A 27,546-nucleotide genomic window follows, 5' to 3' on the forward strand; every position below is an offset into this window, starting at 1 on the left:
AAATATTCTTTTCAGCCCTTTTACTTCTTCAGTTCTTCCATTCGCTTTAGCTACTTTAAGTGCAAGACCAAGTTTCAGAGTTTCTTCTGACGTTCATTTTGGTCTTTTCTTTCTTTCCTGCCTTTTTAATAACCTTTTGCTTTCTTTGTGTATGTTCTTGATTTCATCCATTAACTCATCTGGTCTTTGGTCCTTAGTGTTCAATGCATCAAATCTATCCTTCAGACAATCTCTAAATTCATGTGGGATATACCAAGGTTGTACTTTGGCTCTCGTGGACGTGTTTTAATTTTCTTCAGCTTCAACTTGAACTTGCATATGAGCAATTGATGGTCTGCTCTGCAGCTGGCCCCTGGCCTTATTCTGACTGATGATATTGAGCTTCTCCATCACCTCTTTCCACAGATGTAGGTGACTTCATTACTGTGTGTTCCATCTGGTGAGGACCATGTGTATAGTTGCCAATTATTTTGTCGGAAAAAGGTATTTCCAATGAATAAGTCATTGGTCTTGCAAAATTCTATCATGCAATACCTGGTGTCATTTCTATCATCAACGCCATATTTTCGAACAACAAATTCTTCTTCTTTGTTTCCAACTTTCACATTCCAATCACTAGTAATTATCAATGCATCTTGATCACATGTCTGATCAATTTCAGACTGCCGAAGTTGGTAAAACTCCTTAATTTCTTCATCTTTGACATTAGTGGTTAGTGTGTAAATTTGAATAATAGTCATATTAACTGGTCTTCCTTGTAGGCATATGGATATTAACCTATTACTGACAGCATTGTGCTTCAGGATAGAACTTGAAAAGTTCTTTTTAACAATGAATACACCATTCCTCTTCAATTTATCATTCCCAGTATAGTAGACCATATGACTATCTGATTCAAAATGGCCAAAAGCAGTCCATGTTAGCTCACTAATGCCTAGGGTTGCTTTGAGTCGGAATCGACTTGACAGCACCGGGTTTGATTTTGGTTTTTTAATACCTAGGATATTGATCTTCAAGCATTCCATTTTATGTTCCCCAAAAAGATATGTTCAAGTCCTAACCCCTGGTACCTTCGAATGTGGCCTTATTTGAAAACAGGGTCTTTGCAGATGTGATCAAGTTAAGATGAGGTCATACTGGATTAGGGTGGGCCCTAATCCAACGACTGGTACCCTTAAGAAAAGAGGGAAATTTGGACACAGACACACAGAAGAATACCACATGAAGATGGAGGAAGACTGGAGTGATGCAACTGTAGGCAAAGAAATGTCAAAGGTTGCTGGCAACCACCACAAGCTAAGAGAGAGGCATGCCACAGATTTTCCCTCAGAACCTCCAGAAGGAACCAGCCCTGCCGACACCTTGATTTCAGCCCCTAGAACTATGACAGAATAAATTTCTGTTGTGGTACTTTGTTACATCAGCCCTAGGAAAGTAACAGAGAAGAAAACTTCCCCCACCTTGATAAAAAGCATCTACAAAACACCTACAGCAAGTATCATACTTAATGCTGGAAGACTGGACGCTTTCCCCCTAAGACCAGGAGCAAAGCAAAATCATATGTTCTCACCACTCTCATTCAGCATAGCACTAACCGGCACAATAAGGCAGATGAATGAGATAGTAGAGCAGCACAGAAACACCGCCATTGGTGCTACTGGTGATGGGGCATTTCACAAGTATCCTTGTAGTTGTTTCATAATTTATATATTTCTTACATGTATTCTAAAGTTAAAATAATTTCTTAATAAAATCTTAACCTCTCCTAGAGGGTTTCAAGAAAAAAAACAAAAAACAATGAATTCTGATTTAGAGATACTGATTTTATGGGGAAGGGCAGAGGGCAATGGTTCTCATTCCGTCCAAAATTATAATCAGATAATCTCTAAAATCATCTCCATTCTAAAATTTTCTTATTTTATCTTCCATATAAAAATTGATCATTTCTAATTTTTTAAGTACATTTCTAATTTTTTTAAGTACTTAGTGTCAAGAATTTGAATTTTCCATTTAAAAGTATAGCTATGATATCCCTTACCTGCTTTCTCTGAAATTCAATGAATAAATAATTCAAGTAGTAAAGTCCCATTTGTCTTTGGTATTGATTTTCTATTCTGAAGAAAACTGATCATAAATCTTAATTTAAAAAATCAATCTAGTAAAGTGAAAACATGCTACGAAGTATAATACAAATTCCAGTTGCTATCAGGTCGATCCCAAATTATGGCAACCCCTATGTGCATCAGAGTAGAACCGTGCTCCATGGGGTTTTCAGTGGCTGGTTTTTCAGAAGTACATCACCAGGACTTTCCTTTGGGGGAAATCAAATCTCCGACCGTTCAGTTAGCAGCTGAGCGTGTTAACTGTCTGCACCACTCAATGACTCCATAATATAAAATAAAACTAAAAAACCAAACCCATTGCCATCGAGTCAATTCTGATTCATAGCAACCCTATAGGACAGAGGAGAACTGCCCCATGGCGTTTCCATGGAGCAGCTGGTAGATATGAACTGCCAACCTTTTGGTCAGCAACTGTCATGGATTGAGTTGTGTCCCCAAAAATATCTGTCAACTTGGCTAGGTCATGATTCCCTTGTATGACTGTATAATTGTCTGACATTTTATCATCTGATGTGATTTCCCCACGTGCTGTAAATCCTATCACTATGATGTAGTAAGATGGATTAGTGGCAATTATGCTGATTAGGTACAAGATTAGGTAATGTATTAAGCCACTCTTTTTTGAGATATAAAAGAGAGAAGCAAGCAGAGAGACATGGGAACCTCAGACCACCAAGAAAGCAGCGCCAGGAGCAGAGCTCATCCTTTGGGCCTGAGGTTCCTGTGCTGAGATGTTCCCAGACCAAGGGAAGACTGATATATCACATGCACCTTCCTCCAGAGCTGACAGAGAAAGCCTTCCCCTGGAGCCAGCACCCTGAATTCGGCCTTCTAGCCTACTAGACTGTGAAAGAAAAAACTTCTCTTTGTTAAAGCCACCCACCTGTGGTGTTTCTGTTATAGCAGCACTAGATGACCAAGACAGCAACCACAGCACTTCACCACTGCACCACAAGGACTCCATAATATAAAATAGAAGGTCCTAATTCTCCTTGCTGAACAAATAATCCGAGAAGCTGGACTATATGAAGAAGAACTCAGCATCAAGATTGGAGGAAGACTCATTAACAACCTGCAATATACAGATGACACAACCTTGCTTGCTGAAAATGAAGAGGCCTTGAAGCACTTATTGATGAAGATCAAAGGCTACAGCCTCCAGTATGGATTACACCTCAACATAAAGAAAACAAAAATCCTCACAACTGGACCAATAAGCAACATCATGATGAACGGAGAAAGGATTAAAGTTGTCATGGACTTCATTTTAATTGGATCCACAATCAACACCCACGGAAGCACCAGTCAAAAAACCAAAGAATGCATTGCACTGGGCAAATTTGCTGCAAGAGATCTCTTTAAAGTGTTAAAAAGCAAAGATGTCACCTTTTAGACAAAGGTGTGCCTGACCCAAGCCATGGTGTTTTCAATCACCTCATATGCATGCAAAAGCTGGGCAATAAATAAGGAAGATCAAAGAGGAATTGACACTTTTGAATTACGGTGTTGGCAAAGAATAAATGAATATATCATGGACTGCCAAGAGAATGAACAAATTTGTCTTGGAAGAAACACAGAATGCTCCTTGGAAGCGAGGATGGTGAGACTTCATCTCACATACTCGAGGATGGCAAGACTTCATCTCACATACTTTGGATATGTTATCAGCAAGCATCAGTCCCTGGAGAAGGACATCATGCTTGGTAAAGTAGAGAGTCAGTGAAAAAGAGGAAGACCCTCAACGAGAGGGATTGACACGGTGGCCACAATAATAGGCTCAAGCATAACAACAACTGTGAAGATGGTGCAGGACTGATGAGTGTTTCGTTCTGTTGTGCATAGGGTCACAATGAGTCGGAATGGACTCAAGGGCACCTAACAACATAACAACAACAATTCTCCTTAAAAAAAGAAAAGATTCAGAAATGGAAATATTACAACGAGCTGAAGAGAAAAGAGTCAACTTTGTAGAAGTTAACATCTGAGTTGATTTTGAAAGAGTGTCAAGTTTTGTTCAAGAAGTGATGAAGATAATATAATAAAGGAAGTCATAATTCTCTTTTAAAGAAGAATAAAAAGATTCAGAAAGGGGAAGATTACAATGAGCTGAAAGGGAAAGGGCCAACTTTGTGGAAGTTAACATCTGAGTTGATTTTGAGTGTCAGGTTTTGTTCATAAAGTGATGAAGATAAAAAAACTGCTTAAAGTCCAGATTAGTTGAGAAATTTTAGATCTTGTACTGGGAACAGTAGTGTGTCAGTTTAGCTGGTGTACAGGTGGAAGGGAATCATGCAAACAAAACTGGTATGTGGGACCAGTCAATGGAGAATCATTATCCTACGGAAAAATTACTAAAGGCTTCTATGCCAGTTATCAATTTATTGACTTTCAGCTCCAAATCTGCCCTTCTTTGCCATTCTCTGTGATAGCGGAGCTGAGCCCTGTAAACATTTCTCCTTTGCCAGTTGGCATAATATTAAATTTCTATCACAGAGTGGTGGAGGAACACTGCAGGAGGAGCTTTTCTTCCCAGTGGCAACGTTCTCTGGCCTGCTTGCTCCTGTGGCAAGTGGCAACCAGCAGCATGAGGGGTACCCAATGGTACACATTCTTCAGTAAGGTTTAGCAGAATGCCTGTGGTTCTCTGAGCTTCCCAGAAAACTCTGCAGGTGCCTCAGCTGGCTCCCTAGCAAGTTCAATAGCACTCCAGCAGGTGGTTTTCCTAGTTCTTCTAAGCACCAGTAGGCAGTTTCCTATGTGCCATCCAGGTCTATCACACCTCTCTGAGCTTCTGTGTCATCCAGTGGGCCAAAGCCCCATCCTCTCCAAAGAGCTCTAAAGCACAGCCTGGAGCACCCAGAGGGACCTCCTCAAAAGTTGTTCCTTCCTAAGGTACACTCCTCTGCCCTAGGGGTAGTGCCTGCTTCCTATATTTGCTCTTACTGTATTCTTTTGTGTTGTTTTTACCTTTTAGTAACTGATTCCTGGTAAGCCAATTAGTAAATCCTTATGTTACACTTCCCTGTTCAAATTACTGTGTAGTTTCTGTCTCCTGGCTGGACTCTGAGAACTACAGAATTATACAGCTAAAAGACTGCAGACATGGAAGCTCCACAGACACATCCAAACTCTCTGAGGGACCGAATTACTGGGCTGAGGGCTATGGGGACCATGGTCTCCGGGAATATATAGCTCAATTGGCATAACAGAGTTTATAAAGAAAATGTTCTACATTCTACTTTGGTAAGTAGCGTCTGGGGTCTTGAAAGCTTATGAGCGGCCATCTAAGATACTCCACTGGTCTCACCTGGTCAGCAGCAAGGGAGAATGAAGAAAACCAAAGACACAAGGAGATTAGTCCAAAGGACTAATGGATCACAAGTACCACAGCCTTCACCAGACTGAGTCCGGTACAACTAGATGGTACCCAGCTACCACCACTGACTGCTCTGACAGGGATCACAGTACAGGGTCCCAGGCAGAGCTGGAATAAAATAAAGAACAAAATTGCAACTCACAGAAGCAGACTTACTGGCCTGACAGAGACAGGAGAAACCTTGGGAGTATGGCCCCCAGACACTCTTTTAGCTCAGTAATGAAGTCACTTCTAAGGCTCACCCTTCAGCCAAAGAATAGACAGGCCCATAAAACAAAACAAGACCAAAGGGGCACACCAGCCCAGGTACAAGGACTAGGAGGCAGGAGGAGACAGGAAAGCTGGTAAGGGGGAACCTGAGGTTGAGAAGGGGAGTGTGTTGACATGTCATGGGGTTGATAACCAGTGAAACAAAACAATATGTGTAGTAATTGTTCAACGAGAATCTAGTTTGTTCTGTAAACCTTCATCTAAAATAAAATTTAAAAAACAAATGAAAAGACTACACAGAGCATCCAAATCAAACTCTTAATTTTAAAAGATAAAAAAAATGATTGCCCAAAAGTCCAGAAACAGCTACGTGAAGCTGTGGGGTAGTGACTTAATGTGAGTGTGTTTGAGAGGCACGGTTTGAATCTCTCTTGATGCTTCATAACCAAAGGCATAGTCTGTAATCACAGAAAGAAGTACGGACTCAGGTCAAGAGTGCTCTGAGTTAGTTTCCCTACAAACTGTAAAATCTGTATCCTCGGACAAAAAGAAAATATCTTAAGTTTTTGAAAGACTATTTTAAAAATTTATGTCTATCTACCATATGGCGTAGTAATCCCAATCCTAGGTATATACCCAGAAGATCTCAAAGCAGGAACACAAACAGAAACTTGTACAACAGGGTCCACTGCAGTACTTTCCACAACAGCCAAGATGTAAAAAAAAAAAAAAAAATGTCCATCAACCGATGAATGGATAAACAAAACGTGAGCCTTACTATGTCAGAGGTGAATGACATTGCAATTGACATTTAGATTTAATGAGATTGATGGAATCTGATTTCTATAAGCCAGATTTCCTAGTCTTATATACCTAGAGTGTATAAAAGTCTAAATAACAAGAAAAATGAAAATCTCTTGCTCATTCTTATCCTATAAGATCCGAAAGTGTTATAAAAGAACATTAGACTACCTTAGCAGAACTTGTTCTTCAGCGTCACAAAATCACTATCCTTCTCTCCTATAGCTTTGTACAAATGGATCTGTGATTAAATGGGTACTTTGCTTTAATTAATCTTAACCTATTAAATCTAATGTAATTCAAATAAATATTCAGAATTATATCATCAATAAATTAGGGGTGATTCATTTTTTTAAAAATTTACCAATGATACTTTTAAAGCTAGTTTTTCAAATACATTTTGATGTTTTAATCTACAAATGTTTATATACAATTTTTCAGGACATATGCTATACAAAGTGAGACCTACTAATTTATAACTTGTATTTAACTGTTCCATAGTAATAAACCAAACCTAATGTATTCACAGCCTACTAAAGTTAGGTCGCAAATTTAAAAAAAAAAAAATTTTTTTTAATTGCTTTAGAAAAGAAGGGCCAACAAAAAAATCTCACATTGAATTTCGTATCAAAAAAAGAAATTGAGAATTTAAACCTAGAATTTACAATGGCTACTTATCAAGAAATACGTTGCGGAACATTTTTAAGTATTTGAGTGTAACTCCTTTTTTCTCGATACACTATTGGCATCGGAGCTGAACAATTCTTCAATGTGAAGGATTGTCCGAAAGACTTTAACATGCCTGTTACCTGTCTGTTACATAACACAGTGCTCCCCTCTCCCTAGTCACTGTGACAATCAAAAACACCTCCCCCTAAAATTCTGAACTCTCCCCCAGGGGTGTTACCCAATACCATCGTCAGCTGAGAACCACTAGTACCAGTTTTAAAGCACCACAACCTTTTTCTATCTTAATGAAAATCTCTCTAGACTCACAGATTTCTGTCTTAATAAACAAAGTAGACTTAACATAATTTTACTAGTCCTTGATGACAAAAGGTACTGATTATGAACATGACTATTATTATAATGGAAACCCTGTTGGTGTAGTGGTTAAGTGCTACTGCTGCTAACCAACAGGTTGGCAGTTTGAATCCACCAGGCACTCCTTGGAAACTCTATGGGGCAGTTATACTCTGCCCTATAGGGTCACTGTGAATCGGAATCAACTCCATGGCAATGGGCTTGGTTTTTTTTTTTTTTCTTTTGTATTATTATAACATAGTAATGCTGTTAGAAGTTAAAGTACACGGTATGTTCAGTCCTATATTACTTGATCCCAGAATATTTTAAACATTATCTGCTTTATATCCCTTTTCCAAGGTCATTCCTTCCTTGACTCTTTGTCTACCTCTAGCAGCCTTCCTGCACTAGAGTACTTTTTATCTGCTAATAACCATGCTTATTAAATCAAAAGCCTGAACTGATAGATGAAGGCTTGAAGATGGCTCCAGGCCTTCCTAAGAATTTAAAGTGCATGGGGTTGGATATAGCTACCTTCTCTCTCACTAAGAACTATTTTTTATTTTAACTTACTTTTAGTTTTATAACTGTGATATGATTGAGAACTTCAAAGATCTGACAGCTGAATAAGTCAGAATTGAACAAAGCACTTCTTACTAACTAATCAATTTTGAAGACTAAAGTATCCTGCTATGTACTACCAAACACTTCAATCAAGTATTATAATTATTACTGATAATATTCAAATAACTCACCTGATTTCTTTTAGTCCTTCTCTCTGGATAACTTGAAGAATTTCTTTATGACTCATGGGTGTATTAGGGTATTTTTCTAAGACCTGAGAAACAAGTATATAATAATAAATTATGTATTGTAAGTTCTTATTCTTATCATCTGTATACATAATGACATTTCTTATTCTTCTAATTGTTATAATTATGTCTTAATAATTAAACCCAGCACAAACATATTCAAAGACCTTTCATCTCTTTTATTTTAGGGTAATGAAAAAAGTGTAAAGTTAACCAAATATAAGTAGGGTCTTCTTTCTCTCAGTAACAAGTAATAAGCCAAATCCCAAAACAGAAATTGATCAAAAAGACTGAGATTAATGACTCAGTTATTCGTTATCAATGCATGGTGTTAAATTATTTACTGTCTGCTGTCACCCCCACATCTCATCCCCACCTGTGACCTACTATAAGTACCTTAAAAATAATCCATCTTTGCATCTCCAGTAGAGCCTAGTACAGAATAGATACTCAATAAATTAACCAAAACAAATGAACAATAAGGTTATAATGAAATTAAAATGATATGTCTCTCCCACTAAATGTAACAAAAAGCCTGGACAGAATGCACAGACTCTGAAAATGGTAGCAGATGGCTTGTGGGAAGGAAACCACAGCTGAAGTACCACTAAACTGCAAAGAGTTTCCTGGTTTTGTTTTCTCTGGCACCTCCTGGCCTGGACTCAAAGGCAGCCCAAAACCCAAAACTGCACACTTAATACAGACAGAATGTTCCAAGATAAGCCTTCTCCTTACTAGTCTGAGGAGCAGAAAAGGAGGCCCATAAAGGGAAGGCAAGAAACCCTTGGAGGTTTTTTCCTCTCCATTCTCTCTACTATGGGTCTTAAGCAATCCCATGGCAGCAGCTGTGGCAGTGACAGTACCAGCAGCGGTTAGACAGGCACCTACAACTTCAAGGAAGGGGAACCCTTCTCCAGAGCACCCGATACTGTGGTCCAACGAGTAAGGGGAGAATCCTCATGGCTTTTATTCTCTGTCCATCATCCTGCTGCTTGGCATCAAGGGCAGATGGTGTCACAGGAAATGTATGGCAAAGCAGAGAAACTAAAACCAGAGAATAAGGAAGAGGAGCCTCTGGGAGTCAAAGTGTCAGGGAAATTGCAAAGATAAGGAAGCATGAGAAAGTGATACCATGCAGTAATGGAGTTCTGTAAGAACTCCTGGACTCACACCTGAGCTGCACATATGTGGATCGGACCCTTAACAACATACTAGCGGGGAGACCAATGCTCAGCTCCCAAATTAGCCACTGCGTGGCACAAACGTAAAACGGATCCAAATAGCTTTGCAAAGGCTTTGAAAAAGGAACTGACATTGGAATTTGGTGCACAGAAGGAGGCAGGAACTTGCAGAGTGAATTCAATGAAGCCAAATATCTGCTAAAACAACCTCTGCCTGCCACACACACACACAAAAGATCTACATTCTCCATAGGATATAAATGAGACACAGAATATCACGACATAGTATCAAAATGGCCATACAATCCAAAATCACTCAACACGTGAAGAACCAGGAAAATCTCAGTAACTCACAAAGGAAAAGACAATCAATAGACAACAAACTCGAGACAATGCAATGTTTGAATTATTACACAAAGATGTTAAAGCACCTATTATAACTATACTCCAAGAAGTAAGGGTGAATATTCTTAAATCAAATAAGAAGATAAGGTCTCAGAAGAAAAACAGATTATATAAAAAAGAACCAAATAAAAATTTTAGAACTGAAAAATTCAATAACCAAAATTTTTCTAAAAATTTCCTGAAAGGGCTTAGTAGCAGAATGAAAATAACAGAGGAAAGAGTCAATGAACTTGAAGATAGACGAATCCAATCTGCCAAACAGAGAAAAACAACTGAAAAACAAATGAACAGAGCCAATGGGACAATATCAAAAAGTCTTAACATTCATGTCATCAGAGTCCCGGAAGGAAAGGAGAAACAGCAGGAGAAGAAAAAATATCTCAAGATATAACAGCAGAAAACTTCCCAAATTTAGTTAAAGATACACACTTGCAATTTCACTAAGATCAGCAAACCCTAAATAAGATAAATTCAAAGAAATCCACACCCAGATACATCACAGTCAAACTACTACAAACTAAAAACAACTGAAAAACCATTTAAAGCAGCCAGGGAAAAACAACACATTCCATTTAGAGGAACAATAATTCAAATGACTGTTGATTTCTCATCAGAAATCATGGAGGCCAGAAGCAGTAGAAGAACATGTTAAGTGCTGTCAATCTGAAATTCTTTATCTACTAAAAATATTCTTCAGAAATGAAGGAAAAATCAAGACATTCTCCGATGAAGAAAAACTAATAGAATATACCACCAGCAGAGTTGCTCTAAAAGGACATCTTTTAAGTCAATTCTGGTTTCCTTTTTTTAGGCCCAAATTTTAGGCCGAAACTCTCTTACACGTAAACTATTTTCAATTCTTACCCTTTAAAGAATAAAGAATGCTGGGCTGTTAAAAGATGCCAATAAAGCTAACATAGAACCCATTTTCAAGAATCATGCTATTAAAAGAATATGAATTAGCAATTACTCTAAAACAAAGATGAGAAGATAAGGGGGCAGGGGAACTATAGCACTAAAAACAGGACAACCAGACTGCAATTAAAGAAAATGTTGACACATTGTGAAAAATGTAACTAATGTCACTGAACAACTTGTGTAAAAATTGTTAAACAAGAACCCAATTTGCTATGTAAACTTTCACCAAAGACACAATTAAAAAAATTTTTTAATGTAAAAAAAAAAAATTTAATTAGTATAACCAAAAACCAAACCCACTGCCATCAAGTCGATTAAGACTCATAGTGACCCAAAAGGACAGAGTAGAACTGCCCAACAGGGTTTCCAAGGAATGGCTGGTGGATTCAAGCCACTGATCACCAAAAACCCAAACCCAATGCCGTCAAGTCGATTCCAACTCATAGTGACCCTATAGGACAGAGTAGAACTGCTAGGGTTTCCAAGGAGTAGCTGGTGGATTCGAACTGCTGGCCTTTTGGTTAGCAGCGATAGCTTGCCAAGCTCTTAACCACTGCACCACCAGGGCTCCAAGTCAAATCATTTGGGAATAGACAGTGGTGATAGTTGAATTAGATGGTGAACATATAATTAATGTCTTTGAATTATAAGCTTTAAAATGGTTAAAATGGCAAATGTTTTGCACAATAAAATTTTCTTCAATTTTCTAATACTGGCTGAAGCAGCAAGTTTGTTGTGATATATATTTTGCCACAATAAAAACAGAGAAAGACAGAAAATCCCAAAAGACCTTAAAGCAGAGGAATACGAACAAACCAGAGGAACTCTAAGAATGAAAATCAGTTTGATGGTAGGCCTCACATCAGCAACAGTAGTTATATAAAACAGCAACTTCTTTAGACTTATAAAGGAGAAAATATTTTAAATTTGCAAACACTAAAGAACTTAGAATAATTACTACTAACAGATCCTCTCTAAATGAATTAGAAAATAAAATCTAACAAGAATTCAAGAAGTGAAAAATAAGAATAAAATAAAATTAAGTCTAAGTAAGTATTGTTAATAATATTGAAATGACCTTGGATGAAAATATTAATCTCTCGGAGCATCAGTTTCCACATCTATGAAATGGGAAGAACTAATACTGTCCTAGAAACTTTGTTATGAGAAGTAAGTTGGGTAGGTACTTACATGGGGGTGATATTAATATACTTAAAAAACAAAAAACCAACTGGGGAAGTATTTGATACTTAGTACAAAAACAACCTGTAGCATAAAAAGAGCTTTGAATACATAGTTATATATAAAATATGGTCAAAAAAGAATACAAAACGTCAATATATGTATTTTTTAAAAAATAAGCTCACAAAAAATATTAATGATATGTCTTCCTATAATCAAACCAAAAACCCAAACCCATTGCTGTCAAGTTGATGCTGACTCATAGTGACCCTGTAGCACAGAGAACTGCCTCATTGGGTTTCCAAAGAACAGCTGGTAGATTTGAACTGCTGACCTTTTGGTTAGCAGCCGAGCTCCTAACTACTGCACCACCAGGGTTGCCCAAGTAATACGTACAAGAACTGTATTCTCTCCCTTAAGCTCTACATATATTACAGTTTCTAAACATCACTCAGCCATCTTATTTCATTTGATCCTCACAACAATCCAAGAAAGAGCAGAGCAGGTTTAGTTATGTCACCTTACCACGAAGAAAACTAAGACCTAGAGAAGTTATGTAGTACAGACTGAGCAGAACTATTATTTCCCCAAGTCAAAGACAAAAGTAATAAATCTTTATATAAAGCAAAGACTTCAATGAGGGAAAAAAAAATGTTTTAACTAAAATACACATTGGAATGATTAAAGACATGCCTCTGCTCAATGATGGGTTAGTGAGTCCTTGTTGAGGCAGAAAAACTAACAGGATTGCAGAAATGTCACTTGCCTATTTCAACTGAGATGAGGTGGGATGGACCATCAAGTATAAAGGTCAGATCATCATACAAAATCACACAGAAACCAAAAAGCTGTTTCAACACTAGAAATAAACTACTTTTATTCTATTTCAGAAAGTAGTACCTTCAATGATTTGCCAAATAAAATCACAACTCTCCCTAACCAAGGGAATCCCTGGGGGATGCAAACAGTTAAGCACTCAACTACTAGCCGAAAGGCTGGCAGTTCAAACCTACCCAGAGGCACCTCGGAAGACAAGCCTGGCGATCTGCTTCTGAAAGGTCACAGCCTTGCAAACCTCATGCAGCAGCTCTACTCTGCACACATGGGGTCACCATGAGTCAGAACTGACTTGATGGCAACTTACAACCACCTCCTAAACAAAAGCTATTTCTCCTTAAGAGCTAAAAGAGTGAAAATGTACAGCTTCTTAGCCAAAAGCAGCTAACTGTATGAAAAGCATTGTAGTATTTGGCATGGGTATATGAACAATGCTCTGTGCTTAGCTGCTGCTCCAGGCAGAAACAGCAGACTCCCTAACTGCCAGCAAGTAGGAAACATCCAGCATAGAACTTCCCTCAAACAACCCCATCTGAATTGGTTGTTGGAAAATAACCTGTTGCCAGTAAGATATGAAAAGAACTCTGTTGCGTACAACTAATTCCTGCCTGAGTCAAAGCGAGAAAATACAGTAGGGTGTATCATACTGAAAAACGCTGCAGTTGACATAAGGAGAATACTGTGCAATAGGTATTATGCTTGACCCTGTCAAAAATCGGAAAGGATTTGTTGGGAAATCAGCTGATATAATCATCCACCTGGCAATTAAATTTCCCTCTGTTACTATCATTAGGAAATCCCAAGCACTAAAATGTTTATGACACTATTTATGAGGAATTTGCTTGAAGCTTGATTTTGTTACATAGCATTAAGTACTTAAAACAAATATTCCACTCCATACCAACAAACAACAGTTTCTGGTGCTCTCTATAAAGGCTATTAATATAATGGATTGGAAAAACATTCCTTACTTTAGGTAGAATATGAAAGTAAGTGCTTCAGAACGTAGATGTGGAGGTCACACAGCCTTCATCTAAAAGCTGTGGGGCATATTTTGTTGTTAGGTGCTGTCGAGTTGACTGGGATTCATAGCAACGCAATGCGACACAGTAGAAGTGCCCCATAGGGTTTCCTAGGCTGTAATATTTATTTATTTATTTTTAATCTTTATGGAAGCAGATCTCCAGGTCTTTCTCCCGTGGAGTTGCTCGGTGGGTTCAAACCATCAAACTTTCGGTTAGCAGCCAAGCTCTTAACCACTGTGCCACTAGGGCTTCTTGTGAGATACACGTATAGGTGACTTAAAAGCTCTAAAACCCAACCCCTCATCTGTAATAAATGATGAGGTTTATACATAAAAACATAAGTAAAACATTTTGCAATATTCTGTGACAGCACTAGTTTTCATTATTATTAATCAACTGTATGACAAATATCTTTGCCAGCTCACATTTCTGATATCACCCTTATCTAAAACTCCACCATGTCCCTAAGAGGGAAGAGAGAGAGAAAAAAAAAAAAAAAAAAAGGTGTGCTTCTCAGGCTACCCGCCCTTTGATTTTTCCACTATTTTCATCAAAAATAGCTAACAACACTTTATAGTAATTCCTACCAATAATACGAAAACATAAAGAACCAAAATCTGATTTTGACTGAAAGTTCACAGTTGTGCTGTCATATTTTTGCTCTTTTAAGCTTGTTTACATTACAGGTAATGTCTTCAGGGTGACATCTTTACTTTTCAACACTTTAAAGAGGTCCTTTGCAGCAGATTTGCCCAATGCAATGCATCTTTTGATTTCTTGACTGCTGCTTCCATGGCTGTTGATTGTGGATCCAAGTAAAATGAAATCTTTCAATCTTTTCCCTGCTTATCATGACGTTGCTTATTGGTCCAGTTGTGAGGATTTTTGCTTTATGTTGAGGTGTAATCCATACTGAAGGCTGTGGTCTTTAATCTTCATCAGTAAGTGCTTCAAGTCCTCTTCGCTTTCAGCAAGCAAGGTTGTGTCATCTTCTTAAGGCAGGCTGTTAATGAGTCTTTCTCTAATCCTGATGCCCTGTTCATCTTCACATAGTCCAGCTTCTCGGATTATTTGCTCAGCCAAACACAGACTGAATAGGAATGGTGGGAGGATACAACTCTGATACACACCTTCCCTGACTTTAAACCTCACAGTATCTGCTTGCTCTGTCCGAACAACTGCCTCTTGACCTATGTACAGGTTCCTCATGAGCACAATTAAATATACGGGGATTCCCATTCTTCACAATGTTATCCATAATTAGTTATGATCCCCACAGTCGAATGCCTTTGCATAGTCAGTCAGGCATCAGCAATGATATCTTTGGTTCCACGTCCTCTTCTGAATCTGGCCTGAATTGCCAGAGAGTGGTGATGAGTAAATCTGGGGAATGGGCTTGCCCTAATGTTTGTTTGTAACTACAAACATTATTCAAGGAACCAGAAAATAGAAATTAGTAAAAGTTTTCTAGATTGTCATTTCTCTGGCATATGAAATCCTAATTGAAAGGTGACTATTAAACCACTATCAGAATGAACCATATTCAGAATTTAAAACAGTTATATTATCGATGGTAGTGGTAAGGAGCCCTGGTGGTAAAATGGTAAGCACACGGCTGCTAACCTAAAGGTCACCAGTCTGAACCCACCTATCGGCTCCGTAGGAGAAAGACCTGGTGATCTGCTTCTGTAAAGACTGCAGCCTAGAAAACCATATGGGGCAGTTCTACTCTGCCACTATGAGGTGAAATCAACTAACACCTAACAACAACAATGGTAATGATAAAAATTAATATTTTCTAATTTATTATCTAGAGCAAGGAATTACTTGATTTTAGTATGGTTGAATTTTGCTATTTATATAGAAATACTTAAGTGTGCATTATAAGACATTAAGCTCTTAGGAATGGTTGGAGACCCCAACTTTTTGTTTGCCTTTTTAGTGAGGATTTCACTGGTTTTCCAGGTTTTGTGTTCTTTAATAGAGAAAACCAATTAGTAAAAGCTACTTACGGGACAGTAGTTTTCCTATGAAAATGGTTTATCACTGGTTCTTTTAAATATCAGGCATTTAGAATTTGTTTTAATTTAGAAAATTATTTACCCTAAATTTTCTCAGAATATTTAGAACTAAAAATCTCTTAATTTGAGGAAGAAAAAGAAATCTTTCATTTAGAGACTTAAACACAGCATTTTTTACTTTATTATGGAAGTTTTAAAACATTTATAAAAGCAGTGAAAACACTACAATGAGCTGTCATGTTCTCATTGTCCATCTTCAACAATTATCAACACATGGCCTAAATTGTTTCATCTCTATCCCCAGCAACTCCCCATTCACAAACTGGGTTATTTTGAAGCGAAGCTCAGACATTATTTCATCCATAAATACTTTAGTATGTACCTGTATAAAAACAAAGAGTCTAAAAAAAAAAAAAAACTGTTAAAACAAAAAATTCTGACAAAGTAAAATTTTAGAAAAGACTCATGAATCGGCAGCACAGGCTCACTGAGATTTGTTCCACCAGATAGAGAAAAGCTAGGAGTTTTTATTAGAGATTAAAGGTAGAGAAAGAGAAAAAAAAAACATCTTTCACATATTCTGACATACCATTAGGTCACATAAGAGCAGAATGGTCAGAAGGCCCAAACATTTAAATGTGCCTATTCAAAAAGCGTTTGTTTAGTGTCTGAACTAAAACTTCTGAGCAAGCAGGCAAAAATGTTTGTGCATACCAAATGAGGTCAAAGGAGACAGAAATTTCAAAAGGGGAGGTGGAATCATTCAAGCCTCTGTAATTCTTTTAAAGAGCCCCCCCCTTTTTTTAACTCTTAAACTCCAGCAAATACAGAGAATAAAATACAAATTCAACAATACCACTTTATGTCTCACAAAATAACTATAATTTCTTAATACAAAAATTTTTAGTCAATGTCCCCAATTTTCATGAAAAAAATCTAACAACTGGTTTGTTCAAATCAGTATCCAAAAGGCCCATATATACTGCATTTGGTTGACACGTGTCCTAAAGTTTCTTTCAATCTACAGATTCTCCCACCCTTTTTCTTCCAATTTATTTATAAAGGAAACCAAGCAGATCATATCATAATTTCCCACTTTCTGTATTTTGCTAACTGCATGTTCCTCCATCCCCTGCATTTCCTGAAAACCAGAATTGACACCTAGGTATATGCCCAGATTGATTTTGTTTTAGCAAAAAAACTTCATAGGCAGTGTCGCACATTTCCTAGCACACCACAACAGAGTACACAAAATATCTGGTGGTCTCTGTTTCTGAGGGGGCAGTGGCGGTTCAGTGGTAGAAGTCTCACTTTCCATGCAGAAGGCCCAGGATGGATTCCTCGTCAACTCACCTCAGACGCAGCCACTGCCACCTTGTCAGTGGAGGCATGTGTGGTGCTATGATGCTGAACAGGGTTCGGTGGAGCTTCCAGACTAAAACAGAGCAGGAAAAAAGGCCTGGAAATCTACTTCCAAAAATCAGCCAGTGAAAACCCTATGGATCACAATGGTCCAAACCCTTTGTATATAAGATTGCCATGAACTGGGAACTGACTTGATGGCAGCAAACAACAGGAGAGGCCCAAGAACAATCGGTGGGTTCAGATGCTATCCTCTTGACCCATCTGTTATAAAGCTTGTCACCAACTTTCCACCTAATTGTTTAGCAGCCACTGATGATCACTATACAGACATCTTACTTAGGGGTTGAAAAGTGGCAACAGTTTACCACTCCTTCTTCATTTCTAAGCTAAAATTCTTTTCAATAGAAATATTTTCCTCCATGAACTATTTGGTTACCTGAGGTACAGTTCATAGAGAAAATGCAAGGTAAGTGCCTGATTCTGTCCTTGTGTTTACCAGTTCTCAGAATAATTAGCTGGTTTTCTAGCATGCTCCAAAAGTGACCAGTGAGGTTGGTTTGTTTGTTTGAAGTACCGTTACAAATATTATGGATTTCACTGTATAGAGCACCATTCTGGATCATATTTTTTGTGCTTTAACAACTGTATTTTTTCATTTGTGAACTGCTTATTCATGACCATTGTCCACACTTACTTATATACCATTTGTATGGGCTCTACTTTTTATATTAAATATATTAAAGCTTTTACTCTCACATTTACACCAAACACTCTTTCCAATTTATTCATCTTTTCATTACTGCTGTTTTTGTTAGAGGTTTTTATTAATGTTATATATTGTAACTGATTAGTCTTTTATTTCTTTTAGCACTTCTATGCTATGTGTTTTATGCTATATGTAGCTCTCCTTCCTTCCATAGTTTAATAGAAATTTTCCACCTTTTCATTTACATTTAGCTCTTTTGAGTCATGTGAGAATATATACATAGAGAAAAATGTGCACAGACATACTAAAGAAACACAGGAGGGAGAGGAGAGAAAAGCAAAATGGCCACATGTACTCCTCAGTAAAAATACTGTTATTAAACTGTTCTTTCAACCGCAAGTTCATGTAAGTGGAAAGACTATACAATAGATTTGTAAAACATTAGCTTACTTTAACCACACGAGGGCAGTGTTTATCAAACAAAACCTCATTCCATTGGAATTGTTCACAGAAATACAATTTTTAGGAAGTACTTCATGACAATATGAATAACTGCTGGGAAGCATTAAAATCAACACTACACACAATTAAAGTACAAAATAAATTAGATTTTAATGCGTGCTTAACATCTACTTTTAGCTTGTGGATTCTCAATTCAGCTATTAAAATTTTTTTTAATATTGTATTTTCTGAGTACTCAAGAATAATCTAGGTAGCCATAAGACTCAAGTTTGAGCCTAACCTAAATAACAGCACTATTTCAATTACTGCTGCATTTATGAGTTCATTCGAGATACACAATGTATAGTCTTGAATTTTGTATATAACTTTTACATATGCAAAATATCCAACTTAATAATATGGTAGTCTTTATAGATTTATATCAGTGTTGGCTGGCTTATTTACTGTCCAAAAGCATTAATTAGGGTAATTAATGCCATAGTAGGAGCCCTGCTGGTGTAGTGGTTAAGAACTCAGGCTGCTAACCAAAAGGTTGGCAGTTTGAATCCACCAGCTGCTCCTTGGAAACCCTATGGGGGCAGTTTTACTCTCTGTCCTATAGGGTCATTATGAATGAGCTGCAATCGACTCAATGGCAACAGATTAATGCCACAGTAGTGAATGAGATCACCCAGAAAATATGCAGTGTGAGAAGAGATGAGGGCATATACTACAGAACCCTGAAATATACTGATAAATTAAGTCAGAAAAAAAACTAGCAAACTAAGGAGTGGCCAGAGCAGTAAGAAGAAAACCAGGAAAATATGGTTCCTCAGAAAAGACAAAATCAATAGGGGACACCATTACAGAGACCTCCTAGACATATCCAAACACCTCACAGGATTGGTTTACTGGGTTAAAAGGCTTAGAACCACAGTCTCATGGGACGATTCAGTTAACTGGCACAACGTAGTTCACAAAGATACTTGTTCTACACCCTAGTTTGGTGAATAGTGGCTGGGGTCTTAAAAGCCTGCGAACAGCCATCTAAGATACAACTGCACCCTCTTCTCACTTATCGACATGGTTAGGTTCCAAAGACCAAGTCTTTATGTGAAGTCAGTGTTACACAAAAATAGGGAATGACTACATTAGACCATAAAATGCAGGATGACTACATCATTACACCAATGCCAAATTACATCATTACATAACTGCCAAACCACTGAGATCACAGCCAAGTTGACATATAACCTGAACCATCAAAGCCAGCACCTCGGCGTTTGTTACTGACAGACATATGTCATTAATAACCAAAACAGTGGATGTTTTTACTATTGTCGTAAATGCAAAACGTCAGGTAACGAGATAATAAGTGAGGAGAAGGTGTATTGGTCTCTACTCATCTGGAACAAAAGATAATGAAGGAAACAAAAGACTCAAAGAAGAAAGTATTCCATAGGACTAACAGCCCACATGAACCACAGCCTTATCTTATCTAGCCTGAGACCAGAAGAACTAGGCGGTGCACACTATCATTACCAACTGTTCTGACCAGGGACACAACAGAAGGTCCCTGGACAGAATGGGAGAAAAATGCACAACAAAACTCAAATTCCTAAAGAAGGTCAGACCTACCGGACCAACAGAGACTAGAGGAGCTCCCAAGACTACTGCCCTAAAATAACCCTTGAACTTTGAAATTGAAGCTATTTTTGCAGGTCATCTTTCAGCCAAATAATAGATTGGCTTATAAAATAAACAGTATCACCCATGAGTCATGTGCTCTCTTAAACAATTGACTATACGAGTCCAAACGGTCAACACTTACCCTGCAGCAAAAATGAAAAGGTAATGAGTAACAGGGACGCTAGATTAATGGACACAAAACAAACAGAATAGAAGTAATGAGAATGCTGATACACTGTGAAAACTGTAACCAATGTCATGGAACAATCTGTATAATTGTTAAATGGGAACCTAATTTGCTGTGTAACCTTTCATCTAAAACAAAATAAAATACTATTTACAAAAAAAAAAAAGCATCCTAAGAAGGATAAAGTGGTGAACGGTGTCAAAAGCTGCCTAGAAGTTTAGGTAATAACAGAAAAGTATCCACTCTAGCAATAAGGAGATCTTTAATTAGCTCTACAAGTTCAGGTGCATTTAATCGGGGGGAGGGGGGCGCTCAGACTTGAGTGGGTTTAGCACTGAATCGAAGTCTACAAGTGGGGAAATGAAGTAAAAACAACTCTTCCCAAAACAGTGAAGTCAAGGAACAAGTGTTTTGTCAAATGGACATCAACCTGTTTCAACGAACCTGCAGAAAAGCAGACAGAAGAGTCCCTGGCTATTCTAACTCAACCTTCAATCCCAAAACAAGAGGTCATTAGTCTAGTGGTTAGGATTCGAGGCTCACAAGAGGTAAAGAGATTCAGATACAGTTTTTAACAAATCCATCATTATCCAGACTTGTGCTACTTACAATTTGACACTCAGGAACAAAATGAATTCTGAAGACACAATATTCCTTACCTAACAAACTCATTATACACACACTCACTATGTAAGTTCAGGAATTGAACAGATGAGAACAACAAGGAATACATGTCATTTAGAGAGAAGGAATAACTAGTAGTAGACCCTAATATCTTAAGAGGAAAGAAAGACCTTATTACACCTTATTGCTTAGTAGTATCTGTTGATCACTACTTGTGTCCTGAAATACAATCTTCTGCTTGGATTATGGGTTGAACTGTGTCCCCCAAATATGTGCGTCAACTTGGCTAGGCTATGATTCCCAGTATTGTGTGACTGTCCTCCATTTTGTGATCTGATGCAATTATCCTATGTGTTGTAAACCCTAGCCTCTACGACGTTAGTGAAGCAGGATTAGAGGCAGTTATGGTAAAGAGGCAGGGCACAATCTATAAGATCAGATTGTATCTTGAGTCAATCTCTTTTGAGATATAAAAGAGAAAATCAATCACAGAGAAGTGGGACCTCATGACACCAAGAAAGAAGTGCAGAGAGTGGAGTGCATCCTTTGGACCCGAGGTCCCTGCACTGAGAAGTTCCTAGATCAGGGGAAGACTGATGACAAGGACCTTCCCTGAGAACCAACAGAGAGAAAAAGCCTTCCCCAGGAGCTGGCACCCTGAATTCAGACTTCTGGCCTCCTAAACTGTGAGAGAATAAACTTCTGTTTGTTAAAGCCATCCACTGTGGTATTTCTGTTGCAGCAACACTAGATAACTAAAACAGCTTGGCTTCTGTGACACCAGGCTCTCTCCTTGTTTCCCTCCGACCTCTTTACCACCAACTTGAACTTGCATATGAGCAACTGATGGACTGTTCTGCAGTCGGCCCCTGGCCTTGTTCTGACTGATGACACTGAGCTTCTCCATTGTCTCTTTCCACAGATGTAGTTGTTTTGATTCCTGTGTAATTCTATCCAGCAAGGTCCATGTGTATAGTCACTGCACGTGTACAGTCACCATTAATTTTGTAGAAAAAAGGTATTTGTAATGAAGAAGTCGTTGGTATTATAAATTCTGTCATGCAATCTCCAGCATTGTTTCTATCACCAAGGCCATGTTTTCCAACTACCAATCCTTCTTCGTTGCCAACTTTCACATTCCAATCACTAATAATTATCAACACATCCTGATCGCATGTTTGATTGATTTCAGACTGCAGAAGTTAGTAAAAATCTTCAATTTCTTCATCTTTGGCCTTAGTGGTTGGTGCATAAATTTGAGTAACAGTTGTATTAACTGGTCCTTCTTGCAGGTGTATGGATATTATGCTATCACTGACAGCACTGTACTTCAGGATAGATCTCATAATGTTCTTTTTGACTATGTAATGCGAAGCTGTTCCTCTTCCATTTGTCATTATTGGCATAGTTCCAAATAGCCAATACCAGTCCATTTCAGCTCACTAATGCCTAGAATATTGATCTTTATATGTTCCTGTTCATTTTTGATGACTTCCAATTTCCTACAGTCATACTTTGTACATACCATATTCCGATTATTAATGGATGTCTGCAGCTGTTTCTTCTCACGTTGAGACGTGCCACATCAGCAAATGAAGGTTCCAAAATCTTGACTTCATCCGCATCCTTACGGTCGGCTCTCCTTTGAGGTGGCAGCTAGCTATTCCCCAGTTGTATTCTGAACGCCTTTCCGTCTGAGGGGCTCATCTTCTGGCACTATACCAGATGATGTTTTGCTGCTATTCGTAAGGTTTTCACTGGCCAATTTTTTCAGAAGTAGACAGCCAGGTCCTTCTTCCTAGTCTGTCTTAGTCTGGAAGTGCCACTGAAACTTGTTCACCATGGGTGACTGACTCTGTTGGTATTTGAAATACTGTTGACATAGCTTTCAGCATCACAGCAACATGCAAGCCACCACAGTGTGACAAACTGACAGGTAAGTAGTGGTTACGTAGTAATATGGAAAATAAAATTTTAATCCAATAACAAATATCTTATCAGGGTGGTTTTAAAAAAATAAACAGGTAATATATTAAAAGAAAACAAAATAAAGGTATAAAGGGAAAGGTCTCCTTCTACCTTATCTTCCATCCCCCATTCCTAGCCATCCCTTCCTCAAACACTTACTCATAAGCAAATATGAATATTTTTTACTTTCTCACTTTTGTACACAAAAGGGTACACACCATATACAATATTCAATACCTGGCTTTTCTCACTTTATATGGAGTTCTTTCCTTGTATATACAGAGAATGCACTCATGCCTTTTTACAGCTATATAATAGTCATTATGTGGATACACTACAATTTATTCAACCAATCTCCTAATAATGGTTTTTAGGGCTGTTTCCCATCTTTTGCATGGTTTATAGTGGAAACAAGTGGAGCCTTGCATCATATTCCCTCAGCCCGGTTGCTGTGATGAATTCAGACACAGTTGCCATGGGCAGTTCCCACTTACACTGACGGTATCCCATCTCATGCTGACAGTAACTCACTGTCATGGATTGAATTGTGTCCCCCAAAAATATGTGTATCAGTTTGGCTAGGCCATGATTCCCAGTAGCGGCACTAGATGATTAAGACAGAATTTAGTACTGAGAGTGGGGTGCTGCTTTTACAGATACCTAAAATGTGGAAGTAGTTTTGAAGCTGTGAATGGATAGAGGACTCAGAAGGAAGTGAGGAGAACCATTAACGCCAGAGATGGCACAGATGCTGAGAAGCAGCAGCAAAGGACCAGCAGCAGGAGAAAACTGGCAGTGGCAGCAGAGAACTGGCAGCAGTAGAACCAGGAAACCAGTGCCGGGCAGCACTGGAGCCAACCCACAGAGTGAGCTGAGTGCCTTTGTGCAGGAGGCTTCCTGGCAGACTGGGGTGCCTTTGGGCACTTATCAATAGAGCTAGGCTTGCCAACCCACAGAGCAAGAGAGCTGAGTGCCTTCTGGCCGAAGTTTACTTGTAGAGTGGGGTGCCTCCAGGCACTTACAGGTGGAGCTACAGAGCTTTCGAACACGTGCCCCAGATACAGGCAGAGTGGCCCAAGGGACCAAGAATCCAAGGAACCAGGAAGCAGAAGCTGAAGACAAGGAACACAGGAAGCCGACCTGTCTCAGTCTCAAAGGGTACAGCCACAAACTCTGGGATTTCAAAGGGTGGAGCCATGGCCTCTGGTGTTTCTAAGGGTGGAATCACCACTCAGGTGGACTAGGAAAATGGTGCGCCTAAAGCCGAGGGAACAGAGTCACCGTTCCAAGGGACCTAGAAGGCAGAGCTGAAGCCCAGAGCTGAGGGGCCTCCACTCAGAATCTGGACGGTGTGGCCAATACTAGAGTTTGGAGGGCAGGGCCATTGTGTAAATGATCTCAAAGAACAAAGGATTATTTTCAAGACTGGAGGGCTAATGTAATGTGTTCTGCTGACCTGTTTGTGCCTGTTATCCCTTCTTTCCCTCCAATTTCTCCAATTTGTAACGGAAATACCTAGCTTGTGCCTGTTCCACCATTGTACTTTGGAAGCAGGTAACTTGTATTCTAGATTTCACAGATGAAGGAGAAGTTTTGGATTTCGGACTTGGGGTTGATTTAAGACTTTTGCTATGACATGATGGGGTAAATATGCCTTACATGTGGCAAGGACATGAGTTTTGGGGGGGCCAAAGCGTAGGATATCACGGATTGAATTGTGTCCCCCAAAAACATGTGTATCAATTTGGCTAGGCCATGATTTTGAGTATTGTGTGACTGTCCACCACTTTGTCACCTGATGTGGTTTTCCTATGTATTGTAAATCTTACCTCTGTGGTGTGTTTTTTTTTCCCTATGGTGTTAATGAGGTGGAATAGGTGGCAGTTATGTCAGTGAGGCAGGACTCAATCTACAAGGTTGTATTGTGTCTGGAGCCAATCTTTTTTGAGATATAGAAGACAGAAACAAGCAGAGAGACAAGGGACCTCACAGAACCAAGAAAGCAGCACCAGAAGCAGAATGAATCCTTTGGACTTGGGGTTCCTGCACAGAGAAGCTCCTAGTCCAAGAGAAGATTGATGAGAAAGACCTTCCTCCAGAGCTGACAGGGAAAGAAAGCCTTCCACTGTAGCTGACGTCTTGAATTTGGACTTCTAGCCTACCACACTGTGAGAGAATAAGCTTCTCTGTGTTAAAGCCATCCACTTGTGGTATTTCTGTTACAGCAGCACTATATGACTGACTAAGACACCCATCAAAGTTCCTTAAGTCTCTCCATTTTTCTGCAAAGGGAGTGCAAGCACAAGTAAGGCAACCCAGAAGAACAAGGAAGTTAGTACCCTTACAGGCAAACTTCGACCAATGTGGGGGTAGAAACTGGTAGATAAATGCTCCAGACTTGGTCTTAAACCACCTCGTGACCACACAATAGTCCCACTAATAAAGAAGCCATAGTGACAGAGATGAAGGCTATGCATAGGCTGAACAGCATGGCCTTCCTCTCACCAAAACTGACATAGCATAGTTACTGCTGGTGCTGAGTTCCCAACATGTCACCAGCAAACACCAACTCTGAGCCCCCTATATGTTACCATTCCTCAAGGAGGCCAGTCAGCCATTTGTATGACAAGTTGATTACATTGGACCTCTTCCACTCTGAAGGAGGCAGCAATTTGTCCCTACTGGCATTGATAACCATTCCAAATGAGTTTGCCCTTTCCTGCCTTCAGTGCTCAGCCAGCAACACTATCCAACAGTGTCTAATTTATGATCACATCACCTGAGACCAAGGGATTCTTTCTGCAGAGAACACCACTGATCTCGTTATACACTATATCATCAAGAAATAATAAGCATGATAGCGCATTAGAATGGCCTCCGAGATGCAGTAAATGCACTGATAAATGCATTTACAATAAAAAGATATAAGTGGAAGCAGGATTGGCTCCTGGGATCCTAGTAACCAAATTAAAAAACAACAACAAAACTTATTTCCTAGTTTTAGGCTCTGGTAGGATTACAGATCCTTACTCCTAGGGGTAAACATTTTTAGCAGGGTATCATTAACCTGAATGTGACGTGACAACTGGAAAATCAGCAGGCAAAAGAGCGAGTTATTATAATGGTTCACTAGCCCTGGTAGCTAAGTTGCTGCTATATATGAGAGCAGAAAGGAGGAAGTCTGAAACTCTTGAGATTCCGAGGATACAGACAACTGCAGGAGTCATGGGCCAATAAGGCATGGGTCATTCTAAACCTGCTGAAGGTTGGCAAAGGGTGAGCAAGATCTAGAATGGTGGTGGTGAAGGGAGATGATGAACATCCCTATAGCCTTCAAACCAGCTGCCACAGTGGAGACTATGACTTGTTCCATTAAGTCATTTTAAGAAACTGCTGCCAGCCACCATCCTTAAGAGCTACAGTGAAGGTTGGGCTTAAAGAAGAGCATAAGCTGTATAAGGTGTAGACCATAACAGACGTTTTCAGCGTCCTGCAACACATCCCTTACACTTCCCCTCCCCTCTGATTTCCACTGAAGCTCTGGTAGACAGTCAAAAGACTGCCAGCATCTCATCTTTGCTCATGCTGCTCTCTCTATTTGACATACCTTTCCCACTCCTTTCAATGCCTGCCATCTAACAAAATACTACAGATTTTTTTAAATGGTAATATTTAATTCAATGGTTGAAAAAGACAGGCACTTATACATTACACAGCTGGGAAGATAAACAGATACACCTTTCTGGAAAGTAATTTGGTAATATGTAACTTAAGAGCCTTTCAAAGATTGACATCCTTTTACCCATTAACTTTTCTTCTAGCAATCTATAAAAGCAAGGTAACAGAAATATATTAAGAGATCTAAACACAAATGTGTTCACTAAATTATTACCTGTAGTACTGGAAAAAAAATCTAAATACCCAATATTGAGGTAATAATATAAATCAATTTTACTTCCCTCCCAAAGATATCCTTAGTTCAAGAGCAGAGCAGAGACCATTAACCTCTGTATCTGTGTGTCCCCCCAATTAGCACAATACCTGGAATATACGAGTAACCCAATAAATTATTTCTAAATTGAAAACGATGCATATTATGCTGTCATTAATTTAAGCGGTTTTCAATGATGAGGAAATGCTTATGATATACACTATTAAACAACAGCAAAAGCCACACACAAAACTGAATATATGATTTCAATTAAAAAAAATTAGAAATAAATGTCAAAATGTTGATAGTATTACCTTAGATCAGTGTTATTAACTTATAGTCTAGGCCCAAAGGATACACAGATAAGACTTCAGGATTCCACGAACCTCTCTGCAATTATGTACAGTATTTAAAGTTTGTATCTTTTTCTGGGGAGAAGGTCCACAGTTTTCCCACAATTCCAAAAGGGAAACTGGACACCAAAGTGATTAAGAATCCTCTATGTGGGAGAATTAAGACTTTTTTTTCCTTGTTTCTTCACAATCTTCTGTACTTAAACTTCCCCAAAACATGTTATTAGCCAAATAATCTGGGGGGTAAACTAGGTAAAACAGTGTCCAAAGTTCACAAAAGTAAGTAATTAATCACTAACAGAAAAGTTAAAGGATCTACATATTTGGACACTTCCTTAAATTTTCTATCATCTCAAAACATATAATTT

General features: G+C 38.7%; 1 protein-coding gene across 2 annotated transcripts in view; it reads right to left on the bottom strand.

Moving 5' to 3' along the window:
- The window catches only part of ASXL2 (ASXL transcriptional regulator 2), a 193,477-nt gene that overhangs the window by 118,208 nt on the left and 47,723 nt on the right, over nt 1-27,546 (bottom strand). For both annotated transcript variants that reach the window (XM_049904929.1, XM_049904928.1), the window contains exon 2: nt 8,289-8,371. In XM_049904929.1, coding sequence (XP_049760886.1) covers nt 8,289-8,371 — 83 coding nt within the window. The remainder of the gene's footprint in view (nt 1-8,288; nt 8,372-27,546) is intronic.

This window comes from Elephas maximus, chromosome 12 (assembly GCF_024166365.1).
Source record: "Elephas maximus indicus isolate mEleMax1 chromosome 12, mEleMax1 primary haplotype, whole genome shotgun sequence".
In the NCBI taxonomy this organism is placed as follows: Eukaryota; Metazoa; Chordata; class Mammalia; order Proboscidea; family Elephantidae; genus Elephas; species Elephas maximus.